This window comes from Phascolarctos cinereus, unplaced genomic scaffold (assembly GCF_003287225.1).
Source record: "Phascolarctos cinereus isolate Bilbo 61053 unplaced genomic scaffold, phaCin_HiC Scaffold_2;HRSCAF=192, whole genome shotgun sequence".
In the NCBI taxonomy this organism is placed as follows: Eukaryota; Metazoa; Chordata; class Mammalia; order Diprotodontia; family Phascolarctidae; genus Phascolarctos; species Phascolarctos cinereus.
Window position 1 is genome coordinate 317,481,174 of NW_027555625.1, and position 24,067 is coordinate 317,505,240.

Here is a 24,067-nt window from a genome sequence, read left to right on the forward strand (position 1 = left end):
AACTGATTAGATACATGAAGTGGATGGAGGAGAGGGAGAATGAATGAAGAGTCAGGATTGACTCTGGGGTTTCAAACCTGGATGAACAGAGATAGGGAGGTCAGAAGAAGGTATGGGCTTACGGGGGCAGATAGGAGTTTGGGTTTGGACACGTTGAGGTTGAGATGACTGAGGTACCTCCGGGTGGAGATGTCAAGCAGGTAGTCAGAGATGCAGGACCAGATCTAAGGTCCCAGAGAAGATAGAATCCATCCTATGTGAGAGCCATCAGTTTCCCTCCTCTACTCTTCAGACTTCAGCCTTATCACTCCCTCTCTTCTCCTTCCCTCTGGTCACAGAAGAGGCGGTAACCCTCTGATCATGGGCACTTGATCCTATCCCTCCCTTAAGCCTCCTGTGGCAGCCATCCTTCTCTCTTGGGCATCTTTAGTCTCTCCTCTCCTGGCTCCTTCAAAGCTGCCTACAAACATGCTCAGCTTTTCCAATTCCTTTTAAAATGACCTTTGACCTTTCTATCCTATTCAACTACTATTCGTTTCTTTCCTCCCCATCACTGCTGAACATATGAGAAAAATTGTCTATACCTAATAACTCTACTTCCTCAACTCCTTGCAACCAGGCTTCCACCTTCACCAGTCTGCTAAATTACTCTCTGTAGTCATCACTGACCTCCAGACCAATGGCACTTTTTCAATTCTTATCCTCTCTGCCCTCTCTGCAGCTCTTGATACTGCTGGGCACCCCCTTATTGACTCCTTTCTCTTGTCCCTGGGTTTCACAGCCACCATTCTTTTACTTCTCTAACGGCTTCTCTGTCTCCTTTGCTCCTTCCCCATCTTCTTCCTCACCCCTTAATTGGTTGGTTTTCCTCAAGAGTCTTTCCTCTCTTCTCTCCTTACATCCTCTCCCTTTACCATCTCATTCATTGCCATAACTTCAGCTATCAACATCTCAAGGTAGATTTTCCAGTTCTTCAGTCCTGACCTTTCTTTTGCATCCCAGACATGCACCTCCAACTGACTGTATGACTTCTCTATCTGGATACCCCACAGGCATATCAAACTGAACACATACAAAACTGAGCAAATTAATTAGCTGGTATAGGCCTTCATTACTACCCATGTAGACTGCTGCAACAACGTTCTCCTGCTCAAACACTGTCAGTAACTCCCTTATAGACTTCCAGAGAAAGTTCAGGCCCTTCTGCCTGCCATTCAAGGACCTTCACATACTTCATATTCATCCCCTCTGAAAGCCAACCTAACTGGACTCCTTTCTACTCCTGTAATATGCCCTATATACTCTCAACTGTTCCATTTTGCTTAGGCTGTTCCTTATGCGTGGAATATTATCTCTCCCCCACCTTTTTTCTTTTAATTTAAAAAAAAAATTTTTACAGCACAGAGACTTTTTTATTCTTTTTCAGACTGTCACACCAAAAGGATGGAGGCCATGTCTTAGTTTAGCTTTGTATCTCCCCTCTCCCCAAGTGCCAAGCACAGTGTTCTGCACATAGTATGTGCCAAATAAGTGTTCAATGAATAGATGAATGGAGCCATATTGTAAAAGGCACTGAATGCCAGGCTAAGAAGTTTAGACCTTGGTGGTCATTGCTGTGGGGGAGACGGGAGAAGGAACAGTTCATTTGGAGTGACACAATCAGAGCTATGATCTAGGAAGATTACTCAAGAGGGACTTTGGGTCTCTATGAAGGGGGGTAGCTTTGAGTAAAGGGAAGCTGGCCAGGAGGGGTCCTGATATGATTGACAGGACTGGGCCCAGATACTTGTGTGCATGTCTCATCTCCGCAGCCAGCTCTTGATTTAATTTCCTTCATTTCAGGGACCAGCTGACTTCTCTGACCTCAACACAAGGTGTCCCCTTACAGGTCCAGCAAACAGTAGGGGCTTCATATAGCTTTGCTGACTGACCTGCAGTGACTTAATTAGAAGATCAAACAATATGCCTGAGCAGCAGGGGAGAAATGATGTATACATTCCAAGCTGAGGTGGAGGGTTCAGGTATTTTTCCTGTGCCTTAGGTGGGGAAGTTGGCCAGGCCAGAAGGGAGGATCAGCTGGCATCAGGAACAAAAAGGTAAAGAGAAGAAGAAGGACAGAAGACAGAGGAGGAAGGGAAGCAAGGAAGGAGGGAGCTCTCACCCATCCACACTTCTCCGAAGCAGCCCTGACCCAGTTTCACTTCCAGCCGCAGGGACTCCCGGGGGATCTCCCAGGCATCCTTAGCCAGGCCCTGGGTCTGTGGCTTGGACGTTGGGCAGACGTTGGTGAGTCTGTGGCACAAGCCATCAGCATGTTCTGGAAGAGTAAAGGGGAGAAAGGGAAGTAGGACAGGCCAGACAACTGATCAGAGAGAAACTCCAAGGTAGGCCACACCCTGCGTTCTGTTCCTTAGCTTTTCAAGATTTTGACTGAAGTGATGAAAGTTTATTTGTCCTGGGAACCTTCCTTCTTCCACCTCTTGCTAAACATACACACACACATACATACACGCATACACTCACACACACACACAGAGCAGATACAGAGCACACATCCCATGCACAAAAACACACGTAGGCATGCTTCCAAAACAGACACAGATATGAAAACATATGCAGATTTACAAGTATGCAAAGTCACACAGATGTATCTGCATATACAAATACATGCAGGCAGACACTACTACGGCAATACATACAAACACAGGTCTGCCTGAAGACATGCAGATACTTGGTTAGATGACAAACCCTCCAGAATCTATAAGCAGTTATGCAGAACAACATACATGTGCCCATGAAGATACAAACCAACATAATCATGCACATACCAATGTACAAAGATGACCACAGATACATATACAAATCTACAAAAACAGGCCCATGCACACCCATGCAGCTATATACAAACGCCTTCAGGCACACAGAAACAGATACAGATACAACATACACACATATGCAGATGTGCAAGAAACCACACAGCCACACAGGGAGGTTCACAGCTTCTCCCCTAAGCGGCAGCAGCCTTCCTAGGGACGAGTCTAGCCAGCTGACCCCCGGAGGATGCCCGCATCTCTGCAATGCAGGGGAGGTTCTTCTGGCTTCTTTCTCCATCTCTGGCTCACCCACAGCTCAGTCTTCACCAAGGACCCCCACTTCTTCCTCTTGCCAAGATAAGACACCATGCCCATCACACACATACAACATACTCCATCATTGCCAGGCCCAAGGGAGCAGAGCAGGGGTACTGCTCCATCCCTGTGTCCCTACCCCTGGAACAGCTGACCAGCTCACAACAAAAACATACTGGAGTAATAGGCCACGAGCTGCTGCAGACTGCTGAACTGTGTGCGGGAGGTGATGTAGAAGCCTCCGCTGTCCAGCTTGCGGATCTTGTAATGTTTCACATTGAGGCCCTTGGCATTGTCGAAGTCAGAGACAGAAAGGCAATAGGCACCTACAAAAAGAGCCAGGAGAAAACAGGTTACAGAGGCAGGGCCTCTGCCAAGGAGCCCAGGCCCCTTCTCACCTCAGGACAGCAAAGGAACCACATTCTTCACTCAACTAGAGGTCTCAGCTGGAGAGGGCGGCCCCAGGAAGGAATCCTGAAAGGGAGCCCTCTTTCCCAGAAGGGACAGGGGGTCTCTATGCACACAAAGGACAAGGCACTGGACGGTGGCCAAGACCAGGAACGCTGAGTAAGGATACTCTAGAGATTTACCTGTCACACTGCTCCTGACAGTATGGAGGACCTGCCGGGCCCAACCCAAAGCCACAGCTTGGGAGCAGGGGAACCCCAGGGAATGAAGGGGTGCAGGAAGCAGGGAAATCCTCATCCTTGACCCTCGCTCCACTCCAGGCTTAACAACCTTTGTATCAGATGGCTAGGATTTTGTCCCCTTGATAAACAGATGCTTTGAGTGGAATGATCACAAGGCCAGAAGTCAGAAGAACTGGGTTCTCATCCCAGCTCTATCCCTAACTCACTGTGTCACGTCCCCTCCCTGAGCCTCAGCTTCCCCATCTGTCAAATGGGAATAATGATAACTTTCCCACACTGAAAGTATAAAATCCCAAGTCATTTTAAAAAGAGAGGCCTGCACCTTCCCCTGCTTTTTTGCAGAGGTGGGGAAACCACAGGTGTGGAATACTGCATTATCATCAGGTCAGACTTTTTAGATATGTTGGTCTCTTTTGTGGATTTTTTTTTTCTTTCTCTTTTCTTATTCTTTATCCTAAGCGACTCTCAGGCAAGGCATAACGGGAGGGATAGAATGGGAAATGTAGGTGATATTAAAGCAAAAGCAGTCAGTAAGATTCATTTTTAAAAAAGAAGTGTCCACTGCTCCCTACTATTAACAGTTCAAGATCTAGGAGGCAGTGAAGTGGTGCTGAAATGGAGCTGGATTTTAGACCTGGAGACCTGGATTCTAGAACCACTGCACCTGGAACTGAGTGACTCTATAACCAAGAGCAAGTGATGAGCTCTCCCAGCCTAGTCTGCTCCTCAGTAAAATGTGGATAATGATATTTATGCTAACAACCCTGGGGGACAAAGGGGAGGTGAAGAAACTACTTTAGCAAAATGAGGACTATTAGTATTACCATTACTCTGGGCAGGATGAAGAATTAGTGAGTGTCCTGCCCACCCCCACCCCCCATCTCCCACCCAGCAGCCACACAAATCCCCCTGGGTAGTTGGTAAGGAAGTCCCAGGTCTGCCTGAGTAAAAAATTAACCAGAAATGCTTGCCCCTGTCCCCAGTCCAGGCTCAGGGCCACATACCACCAGCCTAATGGCCCCTGCACTTCTACCTCGGGGAAGCAACAGTAACCTCCTCCTCCTCCCTCCCCCGAGGAGGCAGCAGCCTTTCCAGGCCGGGACTCCAGTGGCCTGAATGCATCATCCCCACAAAACGCTCAGGGTGGGCTGGGGCGGGGGCGGGGAAGTGCTTGGTAAATAGCTAGTGCAGCCACGTTGGTTCACAGTCACATTCCATTCCAAGGTTAATTTCTGTGTCCACATAATAAGCAAAGAGTGGAGCTGGGGGGGTCTGGGGGGAAGGAGGCAGGGAGAAATGTTCAAAACTTGTAGGAGACGGGTTTCTGGGTCATTGGAGGAGGGGCTCTTGAGAATACAGTCTCCTCCAACGAGCCCAGAGCCTGGCTTGGCCACCTGCTTAACACAGAATGCGGGAACCTTATAACAAAACACTGCATGTGACAGCTGGGAGGATCCTTGGAGCACAGAACTTCACAACTGGAAAGGGCCCAGAAATCATCCAATCCAACCGTAACCTCCAAGAAGGGAACAGCGCTTGGGCAGAGTCACAGAGCAAGTCAGCAGCAGTCCCAGGTCCTGAGCTGTGCAAGCATCCATACAGGCTGCTCTCTCTGTCTCTCTAGCTCGCCGGGTGCCAGAGGCTCTGCAGAAGGGGGAGGCCCGAGTCCTCGGTTGTCATGGGTTACCCAGCTATTCCCAGCTTCCTGACCCACTTTCCACACAGCTCTTGGGGAAAAGGCTAGAGCCAGGGCCAGGGCCAGGGCCAGGGCCAGGACTGGCTTCCCACGTGAAGCCTGACGCTCTGCTGATTGGCTGAGGGAGACAATGAAGGGGCCAGGCATCCTCCAAAGGACAGATCAATGCGGCCACAACAACGTGATAGAGAAGGAGGGAGAGGGGAGGAAGAGAAGAGGCGGAGATGATTTGCTGCAGCTCAGGAGGTGGGGAGATTAGAGCTGCTGTCTCTTTCAGTGGTAACCACAGAAAAAGGATGACAGAGAGTCATTAATCACCAGGGCCCCCTCCCCCATAAAAGAGCATTGGGGGACCATGGGGAACTTGGGCCAGCTGGGGTTTAGAGATGCACATGTGATGAATGTGCTCCGGTTGTCTCATGCCTGGAATGCACTTCCTCCTCATCTCTGCCCCTCTGAATCCCCATCTTATATCGAGTCTCAACTCCTTTAAAGCCTTGCCTAATCATCCTAGTGGTCTCTATCCTCTCCCGCCTCAAATGACCTTGCATTTACTTATCTGTGCGCAAACTGTAGCCCTCTGGCGAGAGACAAGCTCCTAGGGGCAGGGGCTGTTTCATCTAATTAACAGAGGTCTAAAGAAAGGCTTCCCATAGAAGGTGGGATTTTATTTGGGACTTAAAAGAAGCCAAGCATGTCAGTGGTCAGAGCAGAGGAGGGAGAGCATTCCAGCCAAGGGGACACTCAGAAAGAATGCCTACAGCCAAGAGATGGAGTGTCTTGTTTGTGAAACAGCCAGGAGGCCAGCGTCACTGGATCGAAGAGTACTTTGGGGAGGAAGGTGTAAGAAGACAGGGAAGGGAGGAGGGGGCTCGATAATAAAGGGCTTTGAATGCCAAACACAGCATTTTATATCTGCTCCTAGAGGCAACAGCAATCCACAGTAGTTTATTGGGGGTCAACCTGTCAAGGAACACAACAGGTGCTTAATATATCTTTGCTGAATTGATAAATAATGAGTCCTAAGATTCAGAGTTAGAAGGAACTTTATGGGTCACCTAGTTGATGAATGTGATTGCTGAGCCACCAACAGGGATGTTTATTATGTGTGTTTTAAGGTTTAGTGATGTTTTGTTTTCCAGTTACATTTACGGTTTACCACCATTCAGTGAGAAATCACTTGTAACAAAACAAAACTGATAATACAGCGACCTTATCTGAAAGTGTATGCAACTTTCCACATCTGTAGCACCCTCCACCTCTCTGCTTTTTAAGCAAACAGAAATCTGTTTTTCCTCCTCTCTCCTCCCATCCCATTGGGAAAAAAAAGAAAGAAAACCAAATTCCACATAAGAAATATGCATAATCAAGCAAAACAAATTCTCTCAATGGCTGTGTACAAATATATGCATTAGTTATCCCTTCCACATCACGACTTTCCTCACTGAGGTTTCAACATATTGCAGATGGCATGAGAAATTAAATGGGAATTTTTTAGGAGTTTTGCGGGAGCTGCAGATGACATGCAAAGGCCAGCAGGTGACATGGAGCCTATGACCAAATGCTTAACCCAACTTTTACAATAAACACCCAATAAAAGAAAAAATTCCGATTTCTTCTTTGGTATGAAGGGAGGGCCAAAAAGTTTTACATGTGGGGGCTGTGCCCCTAACCCCTAAAAAGGCTTGTGTGTGTGTGTGTGCGCGCGCGCGAGTGCGTGCACATGTTTGGCACACTATTTAAATACGGCAGAAAGTGGGAGAGGTACTACAGAATTGGAGAAGGGCTAATGTACTGATTAAAAAACAAATAAGAGAATAAGTTCTGAAAACCATTGGCTTCCAACTTGACTTCAATTCCTGGCAAAGTTCCATGATAGATTATTAAAGAAATGGGTAGGAAACATCTGGAAAAGGAACAGTAATCACAGAGAAGCAGTATGACTTTATTAAGAACAAATCATGTGAATGTGATGAATTCAGAGAAGGATGGAAAGATCTACATGAACTGATACAGAGTAAACAGAGCTAAGAAAACAATATACACAATGACAACAATAATACAAATGGAAAGAAAAACCACGCACACACACATGCAAATCAACAGTAAATCTAGAAAAATGGATAAAGAACAAGAATGACTCAAAAGTAATAGATGTAAGAAAATGCTCCTACTTCACCCCTTTACAGGGGTGGGAGGTCCTCAAATGTTGCACATTGCACATATTATCAGACTTTCAATATATTAGTCAGTTATGCTAATTTTTTCTCTTTTTTTCTTAAAAAATACTATTTACTATATGGAATAGCTCTCAGAGGAAAAATGAAAGAAACTATGGTGATGTAAAAAAAAAGACATCAATAAAACTTTTTTTTTAAAGAAGGAATAATCATGCCAGATTAAATTTATTTCCTTTTTTTTTTTTGACAGGGTTACCAGAGACAGGTAGAACAGGAGATTCGTGTAGATAAAGTTTACCTAGATTTTTGCAAATTATTTGATAAAATATCTCATGCTAGTCTGGTGGAAAAGGAGAGATGTAGGCTAGCTCAGAGGTGTCAAACCAGACTAAAAAATAATTGGGAAATGTTGAACAAAATAAATAAAAATACAATACAACATAGATAATGTTTAATTCATGGTTTTTAAGCCAATGTGCCCTACAGAGATTTGTTTCTATCTGGGTTTGAAACCACTGGCCTAGATGATAATACAATTAGATGGATTCAGAACTGGATGAAGAGTAGGTCAATGATTCAATGTCAGCTTGGAAGGAAGTTTCCAGTGGAGTACCACTGGAATCTGTTTGACTCTGTGTTAGAACATTTTTGTCAGTGACTTAGATAGAAACAGAGATGCCATGCTCATCTTATGCAAAGATGTTACAAAGCTGGAGAGATAGCTAACACACTGGATAAGAGAGTCAGGATCCAAGCAGATTCTAACACTGTAAGAGCAGGGGTTGGCAAACCACTGCCTGACCTAAGAACCAAATCTAGCCTGTGGCTTGTCTTTATATGGCCCCTAAGCTAAGAATTCTGACATTTTAAAATAAAGTTTTACTGTATTTAAAAAAATTTTTTTTAGATTCTTAGCTCATGGGCCATACAAAAACAGGAAGAGGCCCTCAGACTGTGGTTTGCTGACCCCTGGTCTAGAACACTGAGCTGAATCCACTGGGATGAAATTTAAAAGGGATAAATGTAAAGTCTTCTACTTTTAAAACTGACTTCACAAAGACAATGTGAGGAAAGCAGAGTTGAAAAAGAGCAGAAGGTTTAGGAGGCCTGCAAGCCCCATAGGAGGTGACTGGGCATGTGGAGTGGCCACTAAGAAAAGCTAATGCACCACTGGGCCTCATAATGAGAAGCCTAAGGAATAAGGAGGTGATAGGCCTGTTTGGCTCTGCCCTGGACAGCCTGTAACTGAAAGGCTTCGTCCAGTTCTGGGAGGCATTGGGCAGGGAGGGTGTGACTAAGCTGGAAAGCATCCAGGGAAGGGGCAGCCACCGGGATGGTAAAGCGTCTTGAGCCCATGCTCCATGAGGAGCTGGGGAGTTTTAGCCTGCAAGAGACTTGAGGAACACCCAGCTGAACCTGTTTCAGTATTTGGAGTGTGGAAGAGGGTGAGACTTCTTCTGTGTGGTCCCAGAAAGCCAAACCAGAAGGAGCAAGGGTAGGAATTGCAAAGAAAATGAAGTGGATAGCAGGAGAAACTTCCTAACAACCAGACGCCAGATGTTCTGTTATCTAAAAGAGGAATGGAGGTTCCTCCTTCTTGAAGTCTTTAAGCAGAGACTTTTCTGGTATGTTCCAGGGAGGATTCCTTTGACAAAGAGGCTGGACTAGATGGCCATTAAGGTCCCTTCCAACTCTTCATTTCTGTCCTTTAATTTATGACCCTGAGAGGTAAGTTGGGCAAGTATTATTTCCATTTAACAGACAAAAAACCATGAAGCCCAGTGAAGTCCAGTGACTTGGTCCAAATCACAGAATGAATTAGAGATACAGCAGGGACTTAAACCTAGGGTACTAGAACCCAAGCCCAAGGACCCTGGGAGTTGATGGGACCTCTAGATTAACATGGGTGGTGCTTAGTTAGGTACAAGTTGTTTCTAAAGACTCCATCCCAAGCTGAGGCCCTCCCTACAGTGCCCTTTTAGTCCAAGGATCCAGGGGCAAGGAGTGGAAGGGATGGATACCTTTGGTGGTCTCACTTTCCCGGACCAGAAATGTGCCTCGGGGATTCTCCGAATTAAGCAGCAGCCGCTCAGACTCTCGACGGGTGATCTTGCCAAAGTACCACCTTAATTTGGGATGGGAGGGGGAGGGAGGGAGAGGGAGGGAGGGAGAGAGAGACTGCTGATTTTTGCTGCTAAAAAAAATCAAATTTAATTAAAAAAAAAAAGATAGAAGGAGCCAAGTTTGTGTCGGCCCTCTCCAGCATCATTGAAAGGATGCTAGGATGTAGGGCCACAGAGAGTCTCTAGAGGTGGTCTCTAGTACAATCTCACCCACCCACTCCCATTTTAAACATAGAGAAATTGAGGTTCAGATGGTTTGACCAAGGTCCTTTGGGCAGGAAGCAGCAGGGCAGGGATTCAAACCCATGCCCTCTGATTCCATATCTAGCACTGCCCTCTGGGAAAGGCAGTCTTGCCTTATCTGATGCCAGTGAGTCTCTTTTCCTAAGGACCTGGTGGAGATGAGCAGCAAATTAGTTACAAATAGGGCTCATTTCTATAGGGTTTTATGCTTTACCCAAAGCTTCAAGTGCCACAGCCCAGTGAGGCAGATGGTATCATCTCCCTTTTCATAGATGACCAAACTGAAACTGAGGGAAGTGACTTTCCCAGAATCACACGGCTTGCAGAAGCGGTGGGAGTGAGACTTGAAATCAAGTCTTTGATTCTTAGACCGCTGCTTTTTCCTCTAACACCAAAATGCCCTCTTGAGTTAGAAAGGCAAACACTGCTCCTCTGAACAGGCCCACATGAGCCAAGCAAGGACAGGAGGAGGCACAGGGAGCAGGGCGGCAATTGGGAAGCTATCCCCACTGAGAGGGCTGGAGTGGGGAGGGAGGGGTGGCAGGGCTGCTACTTACTCCTCAGCCTGGATAGAATCAGATGGGGCTACGTAGTTGCTGGGGATGTAGCCAGTCTGCCCAGTGGTGAGTGAATGGGCCAGCCACCAGTCTCCCTCTCTGAAGTAAGGGAAGGAAAGGAGAAGAGGAGCTGTCAGTAAGGAGGTCCAGGAAGCTCTCGGTGTGATGCTGAACTCTCTCTGGGCCCCAAAGTGCTGCCCTCCGGCCGACAGGAACATAGAATGGCAGAACTGCAAGGAAAGTCAAGCCCTCCACTCCCCATTTTACAGAGGAGAAAATGGCAGCTGAGAGAGAAAAGAAAACTTGCCTGAGGTCACATGGCTATAGGAAACACAAAATGCAGCTGCTCCAGGCTCTGGGTTCAGCCAGGATCTATTAGATAAAGTTATCCCGAAAGCCAGGGAGGTGACCAAGGGAACAGATATGGTCTGGTCTGGGCCCTCCGCCCTAAACATCAGGAGAAGCCAGGCCTGTCTTACTTTGCCTCATCCACCTGAAAGAGGCAGGGGCTGCACAACTGTCTAAATGGAAGCCCTAGTGGCCAGTCCTCATTCCCAATGGGGTACAAGGTGGCTGCCTAGGTCCCGAAAGGAGAAGGCAGGATGTGACTATTACAGAGGAAGGTACAGCAGCTCTTTGGCTTGGGAAGCTGGGGGCTGCAGTAAGAAGCCACCAGCAGGGGATGGATCTAAGACCGTACTCAGAGGCCATCATCGTTGGTAGGGACCCTCAAATTCACACCCTCCTTCTGTACAGGAAGAAACTGAAGCCAAGAAAGGGGAAACCGCTTGCTTGGGGTCCCAAAGTAAGTCAGTGGTGGAGTTGGGGTTCAAATCGCTGAGGCCTGACTCCTAATCTTGGCTCTTCCACAGCAGTTTTATTGGCACCTTAGCCAGATCCCAAATATCCTGAGTTCTCCATGCTCCCTATCCAGGGGAGGTTGGTGCAGGCCTAAGTCAGGACACTTGGAGAGTTCTTCAGGTTATAAGTTATCCCTTTCCAGATGCCATCATCCTGTAGGGACAGGACCCAGACTCAGGCATAACTGGCCATCTCCTGGGAGGGAGGCTTCTTACTGGCTCTCTGGCAGGGAATTTGGAAATTCCCACCTGAAGGGGCATTGGCACACACACAACACAAGCAAACACACACACACCCTTTGAAGAGATGGGAGAGGAGAAGAGTTTTGCAGTACACACACCAGCAAAATAGGAAGATGAGAGTGGAGGTCTGACAACCTCAACTCTCTGGAGCCTCAGGATTACCCAATAATAATAGTAATAATAACTCGCATTTACATAGTATTTTAAGGCTTACAAAATGCTTTACATATATGATTTCAGTTGTACCTCACAGAGACTTGTTAGGTAGTTGCTATGATAATTCTGACTTTATAGATGAGGAAACTGAGGCTTACTGAGGTCAAGTGACTTGACCATGGTCACACTGCTAGTATCTGGATCAGGATTTGAACCCAGGCCTTCCTGACTCCCTGCCCAGCACTGTATCCACTATACCACAATGCCCTGGGAAGGAAAGAAATTATAAAAACAAGAAGATGCCTGTGATCCTGGCTTTGCAAACCCAGCCACCACCCTCACCTTGTCCTGTACCCTGACTCAGAGGCTGTGATTCATCACTACAGGCCTGCCCCCCTCTTCCCCAGGGGGCATCATGGCTACTTGGGCAGAGCCCTCTCCCTCATTAAATGAATGGCCATCCATTGACGACATGAATTAACTGTTCAGTTACTAGTTTACCCAGCAAATCCAGCTGCTGCTCTTTGCCTGGTGCCGTGTCCCAGCCCCAGCCCCAGCCCAGGTCCCGGCCCCAGCCCCAGCCCCAGCCAGGCGCCCTTGGAAGGCAGTTCCCCAGGATGGGGGTGGGAGGGGGAGGAGAGAAATACCTTTGGAGCCATCTGAATGTGAACCAGGTCTGGCTGGAGCACAGGGAATCCCGATAGACAACAGGGGAGCAGGAGGAAGAAAAAAAAGGAAGAACAGAAAAAGAAAAGAAGCAGAATGATGATGATAGGATAGCAAAAGGGACAGAACAGAAAGAGAAACAGCCCAAAGCATCATCATCTGCCAGATGCCAGCACACAGCAGAAGCAACCAAAAGAAACATGGGCAGGGCATGAGGAAGGAAAGGAGAGAATGGGAGAAAGGATCTGGAGGGGCAGGGGCTCAGCTTGCTCTATGAGGAGGTAGGAGGGAAGGTTGGGACTGAGGGGACCTTTGACAAGTCACTTCCCCCCACCTCTCAATTTTGTCCTCTCTGGGTTCTGGGGGTCAGACCAGATAGTTTCTGAGGCCTTTTCTGCCTCTGAAACTCTACAGACCTCCCAGCTCTGGAATTCTATGGTCTACAAGCCCTTTTAGCTCTAAATTTTTTATGAAATCAAGAGTACAGTTTTAAGATATAAAAGGCATTTTCATCTCTCTTTGATTCCCACAACTCACTTGAGGTGAGGAAGGCAAAAAAAGGAAACAGAGGCCCAGAAAGGGAAATGACTTGTCCAAGGTCATATAAACTGGTAATATTGGAGTTAAAATTCAGATCTCTTAGGTCCTAGTCAGTACTCCTATACCACAAATGCCATGAATATCTAGTGTCCCAAGGATATCTGAAGTAGGATTTTGCTCCAGTATTAGACATCTATATAGAGATTATATATAGATTATATGTACACATACACACAATACACATATGCATATATATACACACGTGTATATACATATAAGTATATACACATGTGTGTATACCTATATACACATATATACATTCATATATATACATATATATGAATGAGTTATAACTGTCACTAAATCCCTATGAAACAGGGTGGGGGCAATGTTACCATTCCCATTTTTATATGGAATACATGAGGCCTAGAGATGAGAGGAAGAAAGAGATTCGATTCAATTCAATAAGCATTTTTTTAAGCACCTTCTACATACCCGGGCATGGTGCTAGATGCTAGGAACACAAAGACAATAATAAAACATTGCCTGACCTCAAGGAGCTTACATTCTACTAGGGAGAAACAAACATGTATGCAGATAGTAGAGCTTACAACATGAAGGATGCATGCTCTCACCATCTGACTGGTCTTAAATCAAGGCAAACTGGGCCAAGAAAAGAGCATAAATGCTAGGAAGCAGATCTGTCCAGCTCAGCCCCTCCCAAATGGAATGATGGACAAGAGTCTAGTCTGAGCCAGTCTGCAGCTTGGAATTTAAGGCCTCCCTTTACTTGGCCCCCAATGAGTCAGCTTCTAGGCATTTTTAGAATATCAAGGATGGGGGAAGGGGGTGGAGGGAGGGAATGCCTGTATCAGTCTGATGGGGGAGGGGGTGGAGGTCACAAAGGGGAGCATACCTGTTTTCAGACTCACCAATCCGGTATGATTTAGCCTGGCCAGGCCTGGGCAAGGAAATATATCCAGGTGTGAGGTTTCTGTGCTTGCTGAGCCCAGACCTGGGAAATTCTAATACAGGAAGTTGGCTCTGCCCAAGGCCAGGCTGACCAGTGTCTGAGGTAATGCTACGGAATATGGAGACATTTTCCAACATTTACCCACCAGAGTTTGTACACCTGAGGGCGTGCTGTCCCCTCAGGAGGCTGAACATTTATTTCCATGAGAAATGGTGTTTGGAGCCATGTGGTGGCCTGAAGAGTGCCGAACTTGGGCTAAGAAGTTTTGAACTTGGGTTCAAATCCCACTTATTCGGCAAATCCTCCAACCTCACTGAGTCTCTGTTTTCTCATCTGTACAACAAAAGGGTTGGACTGGTTTATTCTAGTATGATGATCTTGTGATGAGGCACACAAAACCAGCCTCTATTCCATAATCACACTTTGTTTTAAGTAATAAATGGCATTATCTGATGGGAGAGGCCACCTTATTCATTACGCTTAGCTGTTTACATGTACAAAATCTACCTTCAGAGGGTAAAGACCCACCACCATTGATGTAGTGTGGTGTGGCAGAAAGATCCCTAGGCTATGAGTCAAAAGACCAGAGCTCCCAGCCCTGGTTCTGCTACTGATTCACTGGGCACTCGGGTGAATCACTTCCCCTCTGGGGGCCTAACTTAAAATGCAAGCACTAGAGATTCAATAATCCACCAGCTCACAAATTCTATTCTAATTCCAAAGAATGTACTAAAAGCAATTCCTAACCAGAAACTCAGGTTCTAATCCAGAAGGTTTTATCCTTTTGTGTGTCATGGGCCTTGTTAGCAGCCTGGTAAGACCTATGGACCACTTCTCAGAATAATATTTATTAAATAACTGAAAGAAATGCTAAATTTCACTTAGAGGTTAGTGAAAATAAAGGGAGAATTTTTTATTGCCTTCAAGGACCCCAGGTGAAGAACTCATTATCTAATCAATGACTGTTTTGCTAGAATAAATGGAGCTTGGGTAGCTAGGTGGTGCAGTGCATAGAGCATCAGCCCTGGAGTTAGGAGGACCTGAGTTCAAATCTGGCCTCACTAGCTGTGTGACTCTGGGCAAGTCACTTAACCACAATTGCCTCACCCCCCGGCCCCCCAAAAAATATGAACATAGAATAAATGGAGCTCTTAGGGCTTCTACTTCATAAGATATTTGATTCTGAGTTCCCTGGGCTAAAAGGCCAGGAGCCCTATGTTGGTGGATGGTTTCCAGTCAAAGGAACACCAATTATCCCTCTCTAGAAGCCTCTCTAGGTTTCACTTGCCCTATGTTTATGGGGACATGTTTAAGGGCTCATAGAAGAATGTTCCTGTAAGATTCTCTGAGAGGCCTAAAGAAAAGAACTAAAGACACAAGGGGTATTCTTCAATCCACCCAGAGCCAATCCTAAAGCCTGTTATTTGCACTAGATGTAGGGTCCTACAGGCTGCATCCACAGCAGAGGGGAAAGTCAGGCACATTTTACATGGTCAACCCATGTTAGCCACTGTCACTTCATACTATAATGTTACTGATGTTGAAGTCACAGGTCCTTTGCAGGCCAATTAACACTGGCTGTACCCCTAACCTCAACCAGTAATTCCATCCATGTAGATCTCTAGTCAAAAAGAAGCGGCAGGTAAGACAGTATAGACGGCACTCTACTGATCCCCCATCTTCATTCTGAGGCCAAATCAGGAGTAGCCCCTCCTCATGGTGGGTCAGAAGCACTATCTCCAGTTATATAAAGGCCAGGCCATGAACAGATAAATCATTTTAGCCTGAAAAGCTAACAATCAGATGGTGTGACTCACGCTTGCCAACAAATAATTGGAGTTGGACATCGGGGTTGATGATTCTAACAAGTAACTTTTGGGGTGGCCTAGTTCTGATTCATTTGGCTGGTACAAATCCAACCCAAACAGCCGCTAGGCCAGCAGCGACTGTGTGCCAAGCCTGGGTTTTAGAGGCCTTCCATAAGGGGCTCACAAGAATGGGGAAGCCCCAAAGAGTTTACTCCTGGCCTTGTGATTCAAAGACTAGAAACTGAGAGAAAATGGGTTTGTCGGTGACATAGGAGGAAGAAGGAAGCTATGCAGAGTGTCCAGCTCCAGCTGTCAGATACAGAGGCTAGGGGAGCAAGGAACAGAAGGGAGTCTGTCAGTGAAGGGGATTAAGTTCTATAGGCAGGAGGACTGCAGGGGTCATAGGACCCTGAAATGCTGAGACACAAATGCTTAAAGCAAAGCAAGGCCCAACCAGATATCACAAGGCCACACAGACATGCTTCTAAGTCTCTTCAAGCACAGTGGGGAGCCCCAACTCCTGGGGACCTAGCCTGGACTCAGTCAGACCCAGAGTAGATAACCCCAAAGAAAATCAAGGAGAAACCCCAGAGGCCTAACATTCTGGAGGAGCCCCCACCTTTACCCCCAACCTAAAGCCTTGCCCCAAGTCTCTGCTTTCTTGAAGGGCTGGTTGGTGCAAAATGATTAAGTTAGCAATTTATTTTCTTAAGTTAAGTTAGCAATTATCTAAGTCACTAGACTTGGTTTCTTGGACAGAGCCATAACTAAGGTGGTAAGACTAGAATTTTTGCCCCAGGACACCAAAATTAAGAAGGAACAAGAACTTAATCTATGCATTCTTTCAGCAGAATAAAAACCACTGTAGTAACTAATTCCTCCTCCTAGCCAACTGAATTTGTCTTAATTACCTTTTATATTTATATACACTTTTTTTTAATATGGTGGATTACAAATTTTATGTGAGGGTGTGTCTTGTGTTATTGGCCCTCAACACTCAAATTGCTAATAATAGTTCTGATGCTTACCCAGAGAAGGGCTCAGGGCCTTGAATGTGCTGCCCCTCCCAGAGGAATCTGACTTTTTGAGAAAGGATTCTACAGGGGACAATACTTAGCCTAAAGTAATTAATGCAAATTCCATTCGTGTTAGACTTTTAGGCACTGGGACCTATGGGTGGGGGAAATATTTGGGGACAGGAGAAACTTCTGAGTACCACACAGGTGACTGCCTAGTGCATGTTCATGTTGAGCAGGTAACCTGTAACTCTAATATCTTGTTATGTCTTGAGAGACATATGGTTTTTTTATGGTTCCCTATATTTTTTATTTCTTTAACAGCTCTCCTTGCCATTGAAGAAAAGAGGATTTGGATTTTATATTACAGGCTCCAGTGTCCTAGCTGCATAACCAACTTTTATCTACTAAGCCAGGGCTGATTATATCCTAGAGACTTGAGTTCTGTAAAACCCAAAGCCCAGTTCAACAACTGGGTCATGGAGCATCCCCATCTGGAGACTCAGGGCCTCTCAACCAATGGGATGCCTGAGGTAAAGTTGGTTTCATAGGATTTATTGTATTTTCCTTGTATTCAATCACTTTACATTTTCCAGTAGCAACCTGGGCCTGCAAAACTTTGACGACAGCTGCAAGGAAGGCTGAGGAGGGGTAGAGATGGGATGGAGAAAGAGAGATGGGGGTAGAGAGATAGAGGAAAGAACAGAGGCAGCTTTGGAACTGGATAAAAGTGGCTGTAACCAAAGTTGGGAATCACATACAGCAAGGGTGGGAAAAGTGGCAAGCTCCCCACTGTCTTGTGAATTCCAAGAAGCCTGTCTTTTGTGATCAGCTAGAGCGTCTGTGAGCATGGATTCTTGGCTTAAAGTGGCTCTGGGTTTGAAGCCACATAGGAATCAAAGCCAGGAGAATGTTGGGGGTAGGAGTGGATATGGGCTGCACAGAAATGTCCTTGGGAAAAACCATGGAGATCACTACTGAGGGAGGATATGGCTAGGAGGAATTGAGGGCTGAGGTGCCATTAGAATCACAGAACCTTAGAGCTGGAAGCAATCTTAGAAGGTTTCTCATCCAATGTGCTCCTAAGCAGAAATCCTCTCTAGAACATTCCCAACAAGTAGTCATATAGTTTCTGCCCAAAGACCTCCCGAAATGGGGAAGTCACTACTTCTCAAAGCCGTCCATTCTACTTCTGGAGGTCTATGACGGTTCAGAATTTTTTCCTTCTAATCAAGTGAAAATCGACCTCCCTGAATCTTCCTCTTGTTCCTATTTCAGCCACCTGGGCCCAAGCTGAAAAAGTTGAATCCTTCTTCCATATGAAGGTCTTTCAAATACCTGAAAACAGCTCTCAGGTCCTTCCTCAGTCATCTCTTCTCTAGAATAAGTATCCCTGCTTCTTTTCACTGATCCTCACAAGTCATGTTCTCCAGTCTCCTGGCTACCTACCCCCTCTTTCAGCCTCGGTACACACTTCAGCTGGTCAACGTCATTCCTAGAGGGAGGTGCTTGAACCCACAAAACTCCAGAGAGTGCCCCTGGGGCCTACCCTGCTTAGACCCTCTCATTTCCCTTGCTCTGGCTGAGAGAGCAAGAGAGAATGAGAGAGAGAAAGCAAGAGAGAGAGAGAGAGAGAGAGAGAGAGAGAGAGAGAGAGAGAGAGAGAGAGAGAGATCTATTTGTAGACAGATAGATCTAGACAGATACAGAGATATATAAACCTATATATCTCTATATATATTAATGCAGCCTCAGTATCTTGACCACCATGTTGCTAGTTCATGCTGAGCCAGCAGTCCCCCAAAACCTTCAAATATTTTTCACAGAAATCATTATCTAATCATGCTTACCCCATCCAGTGCTTGTAGAGTTGATTAACATGCAGAATTTGACATTTATTCCTACTAAACTTTATCACATTAGATTTAGTACATTGTTCTAGCATTCCTTCCCTTCTTCCTTCCTTCTTCCCTCCCTTTCTTTTTTCTTTCCTTTCTCTCTCCCTTTCTTTTCTTTCTTTCCCCCTCCAACCCTTCCTTCCTTTCTTTCCTTCTTCCCTCCCTTCTTTTCTTCCTCCCTTCCATTCTTTATTCCTTCCTTCCTTTCTCCCTCCTTCCCCTTCTTCCTTCCTTCCCTCCTTTCTTTCTTCTTCCCTTCTCCTTCCTTCCCTTCTGCCTCTAGAGTTCCAGGGAGGATAAGGAGGTCTAACTGTTGCCAGTCAGTCTCTGCCTCCTCCCTCCAGCATTACAGGACCTTCTTAATTTCATAGGTTGAACTAGAGTCATGACCCACCTGCACACTCTATCCTCAGGCCTACATGCAGAAAAGAGAAATGGTTTTGGAGTCAGTGAACTTGGATCCAAATCCTGGCTTTGCCACTTACTACTTTACTACCTAGTGACCTTGAGAAAGCCACTTCATTTTTCTAGGCCACAGTTTCCTCCTCTTTAATATGAGGTTAGATTAGATGAACTCTAAGATCCTTTCTAGCTCAAAGTATTACAAAAACTCTATATGCTGTCAGTCATCTTCCTTAACTTTGATCATGTCCCTCCCCTGTCTAAACCTTTTATGGCTCCCTATTATCTGTAAGATAAAACCGAAACCATTACCAAATCTTGCCTCTGGTCCTCCAAAACCTAGCCCCAAGACTACCTTCCCAGCCTCATCCCCCACTACTTCCCTACAAAAACCTTCTATCCCACCAGGTCCATCTCCAAAATTCCCTTTAAATATTTCTTACACATTCTCACCTTTATGTCATCAGTCCTACTGTTTTCCTAGGCTTAGAATAATTCCCCACCTCCTCAAAACCTTGGAATTCTGACCACCTTCTAAGAACCAGATGAAATCCTACCTCCTCTGGAGACTTCATCTGACCATCCCTGCTTCTAAAGTGGCTTTCACTCAACAATTAGCATGGACTGCTTGTTCTGTGTGTGTGTGTGTGCGCGCGTGCGCGCATGAGCGTGCGTGCGCACCCCCTCTCCTCAAGTACATTGTAAGGCCCTTGGAGGAAAGGACTATGCTTTATTCATCTTAGTATCTACAGAGCCTTTCATATGGTAGGTGCTAAGTAAAGGTTTGATAAGGGATGGATAGATGGATGGATAGATGGATGGATGCATGGATAGATGGATGCATGGATGGATGCATGGATGGATGCATGGATGTCACTAGGCTTCCATCTCAGCTAGGCCCTGGGTAGCACCTGGGGGCTGAAGTGGAATGAAACTCACAGAGTAGGCCACTTGCAAAATCTAGAATGCACAGACTAAAGAGCTAGGATAGGTTTATACATGGAAATGTGGCAGTCACTGCCCCCCTAGTACTCTCCTACCCAGGGCTGGCTGATATTTATACTGAGAATGGATGCAAGCAGCTTGAGTCACAGGGGATGGGAGAGGAGAAAAAGGAGATAAAGGAAGAAGAGAAAGGATGAGAAGATAAAAAGACAGCTGCAAGCCCAGGCAAAAAAATAGGAGGGCGTTAGTTGCTCTGGATGAAGGAAAGCCAGACCTGGATGAAGCAAGGTAAGCACATGCAAACACAAGAACAGGTGGGCTCCATGAGGGGCCGCCCCAAAGCATCAAACGCCACTAGCAAAAGCACCAATTGCCTCCCCCACAGGCCAGCTGACCACCCCCAACCAAGATGAGAAAAGAGCAAGGTACACACCTGACATCCACTTTTCTCCTAAGCGCAAGCATGTAGCAAGGGAGAGGAGAAAGAGACAGAAAGGGCTTGAGATCAGCACTGTGGAGGGTTAGAAGCTGTTGGGAAGCAAAGTGGGTCACTTAGAGCAGAGGATGGCTCCCAGGAAGCAAGGTCCCCTTAAGTCTGCCCGGCTAAGGCTCAAAGTCCAATTCCCTTCCTCAGCCCACCCGGGACCCTTTCTTCAGGCTCAGGGACTGGATTATCTAGTGGCCTTTTGGCACTAAGCCCTCCCCACTCTGGGCTGAGATATTTGGGCCCTCCATCCCAGGTGAGTGTGCATAGTCAGGGCACAAGGCGGGCTCTGCATTGCCAGTGGACATTGCTCAGCTTCAGAGACTCATGCTGTTGACTACCAGAGGCTTCTTGTTGGCCAGAATCAGCTCCTAGGAAGGAGTATATCTAGCCAGAGCAAGCACAGCTTCCAAGTTCCTTTTCCAGGTAGGGAAGAGATCGGGAAGTAGAGATGAATCATGTTAAAGATGGTTAGAAAGTAACCTTCCCCTGAGCCCGGGCCTGGGCCCTCTCACTTCTCTCCTCTGCCCTCTGTGGCTCCTGTATCTACGCCTCAGCTCAGGCTGCAGTCCCAATTATGCCTGACCTTTTTGGCAGGGGCCATCCCTTTCACCAAGGCTGAGACAATGTTAGATCACTGACACCCATGCTTCCCATGCCAACCCTGGATTCTCCAGAGTCCCTCATCAGCTACACCTAGGGTTAAGGCACATGGGAGCCAAGTCCAGAGTGCCCCAGGGCAACAACCCGAGCATCTGGGATTTTCTCAGGAAAGATCCTGGAGTAGTTTGCCATTTCCTTCTCCAGCTATTTTACAGATGAGGAAACTGAGGCAACCCATGAACAAGCCACAACCAAAGTTTCTGACGCCCTAAAATCCCAACCTAGACAAAAAAAAAACCCATCCCCTCCCCACATTAACAGTCAGGCATTGAGCCCCATAAGAAAGGGAAACAACAGCTAAGCTTGGATTCACAGGGGCTACTTACTGACATGTGGGATTCCAGGTAGGCCCTGAACCTCCCCTCCCCAGGGGACTCAGAGCAGCTGGGAGGGAGTAAGAGGAGACACTCACGTGTTGTTGACTATCTGCAGCCGTTCCCCTTTCTTGAAGGACAGGTCTGTCTCAGTGCGGGATTCATAGTCATACAGGGCCACAAAAGTGGTCACCCCACCTGCCGCAGAGACAACAGACAGGCTATCAAGGGCTACAAGTTAAGTAGACGCAGCCAGTCCCATCTCAGGCTGGGGTCGGGGGCCATCCTTTCAGGCAGCACCAACTCCCAACCTCTTCTTGGTACCAGAGCCCCAAACAAAGGTCGGTCTAGTCTCAACATGGCACAGAAAGAGGGTGTTCAAGAAGAGACTGAAACAACCTTTCAAAATCTAAACAAGGGGAACGAGGCCATGGGCAGAGGTGCTGCCAAGGAGAAGCACTTCCACTTCTATGCCACCCTAAAGTATGACAAGCACTTTCCTCAAAATGACCCTGGGAGGCAGGTAGTAAAAACAAGATTTTAAGTTTTACAGAAAAGGAAACAGGCTCCCCTACAAATGACAAAAATGAAGACTACAAAGTGATAAAAAAAAAAACAAAGAAAGCAGTGTCAAAACGATATATACATGAACCGTGAGTGTGGAAAAGATAATAGTAACCATCTGACAAAAATAATACAGGAATCAAAAGGGGACACAAAGAAATAGGGTTTTATGACTTATTATTTCACTAAAGTTATTTTTTTTTAGTTCAGGTCTCTGATTTCATTGGTATAGGGAGCTTCCTGAGCGTAAACTTCTTTTACCAATGTAGATCAATACTTGTTCTCACATGAGAGTCTTGGAGAGTCCCTTGGGGGCTTTGTTGTTCTTCTCGTTCAATCATGTCCAATTCTTTGTGACCCCATTTGGGATTCTCTGGCAAAGATACTGGAGTGGTTGGCCATTTTCTTCTCTAGCTCATTTGACAGATGAGGAAACTGAGGCAAACAGGGTTAAGTGACTTGCCCAGGGTCACCCAGCTAGTAAGTATCTGAGGCCATATTTGAACTCAGGTCTTCCTGACTCCAGGCCTAGAGCTCTATCCACTGTGCCACCTAGCTACCCCCTTTGAGGACACCAAGAGGTTAAGTGGTCACACAGCCAATAGGTTTCAGAGGCAGGATTTGAACCAGATCGTCCTAACTTTGAGGGCAGTTTTCTATATACTGCCCTAGACTTCTTTTCTAAATGTTTCAAAAGAACAACAAAAACAAATAAACTGAACCTTAGAGAAATAAACTGACTTGCCCAAGTTCTCATGGCTATTAAGTGTTAGAGCTGGGACTCTAACCAAAATCTCTGGCCTCCACATCCCTCTTTCCACTTCACCACATGGATCCTCCAGTGATTTTAAAAGCAGCATGGGGTATTGCAAAGTATTCTGTGCTTAGAGACAGGAGACCTGGTTTAAATTTCAACTCTGATACATACAGGCTACCTCAGTCATGATTTTGCCTAAAACCAGCCTCAGGATCAATACTGGCAGACAGGCCATGATCCAGGGTGGCTATGGAAATCTTGGAGCTGTTATCTCTTTCTCCTTCAGATGGGGCAGGGTACCCCAAAAGGCCTAAGGAAGGAACCATCCAAAGGGTCTGAGAGGCAGGAAGAGGCAAAGGTCCATAACTTGCAGCTCTTCTCCCTTGATCCCGAGGCTGGCTTTAGGCAAAATCATGACTGAGGCAGCAAAGGGACCCCAGTAGGAAATTTTCTCACCTTGCTGCTTTCTAGCCTTCCCTCCCCATCTCCCCAGGAACATATTCCATGTTCCACTCCCTAATGTTTCCTCTCAACTGCTGCCCCTCTCAAGGATAGCTGCATTTAAATAGAGGAGTCAATGAGGATACACATTCTAAATCCAAAGAAAGAAATTTCTAATGGCAGAATTTCAGGCGCTATTACAGTTGTGGAGACAGATGAGGGCAAAGGACTCTTCCCAGCTCCTTTCATGCAATCACAGGATTTAGAAGGCAGAGCGAGAAGGCTAGGTGGCAAAGTGAATAGAGTACAGGAACTGGAGTCAGGAAAACCTGAGTTCAATTCTGGACTCAGACATTTTCTAGCTGTGTGACCCTGGGCAAGTCACTTAACCCTGTTTGCCTCAGTTTCCTCATCTGAAAAAATGAGCTGGAGAAGGAAATAGTAAACTACTCTAGTATCTCTGCCAAGAAAACCCCAAATGGGGTCACGAAGAGTTGGACGTGACTGCAATGAATGAACAACAGCAAAAAAGATGGTGCAGTGGATAGAGTGCTAGGCCTGGAATCAGAAAGATCTGAGTTCAAATCTGGCCTCAGACACTTCCTAGTTCTGTGACCCTGGGCGAGTCGCTTAACCTCTTTCTGCCTCAGTTTCCTCACCTGCAAACTGGGGGGATAACAGTAGCACTTTATCTTCCAGGGCTATGAGAATAAAATTGTATAATATTTATGAGGCACCTAAAATGATATATGAAGGCTGG

The 24,067-nt window shown here is 46.3% G+C and overlaps 1 protein-coding gene across 9 annotated transcripts in view; it reads right to left on the bottom strand.

Moving 5' to 3' along the window:
* SRC (SRC proto-oncogene, non-receptor tyrosine kinase) overlaps window positions 1–24,067 on the bottom strand; it is a 113,348-nt gene that overhangs the window by 9,810 nt on the left and 79,471 nt on the right. For 8 of the 9 annotated variants that reach the window (XM_078150218.1, XM_078150220.1, XM_078150219.1 and 5 more), the window contains 6 exons: window positions 21,644–21,743; window positions 20,518–20,535; window positions 10,578–10,676; window positions 9,676–9,779; window positions 3,305–3,454; window positions 2,162–2,317 (listed from right to left, as the gene is read on the bottom strand). In XM_078150218.1, coding sequence (XP_078006344.1) covers window positions 2,162–2,317; window positions 3,305–3,454; window positions 9,676–9,779; window positions 10,578–10,676; window positions 20,518–20,535; window positions 21,644–21,743 — 627 coding nt within the window. The remainder of the gene's footprint in view (window positions 1–2,161; window positions 2,318–3,304; window positions 3,455–9,675; window positions 9,780–10,577; window positions 10,677–20,517; window positions 20,536–21,643; window positions 21,744–24,067) is intronic. The other variant, XM_078150221.1, reaches the window with a different exon arrangement.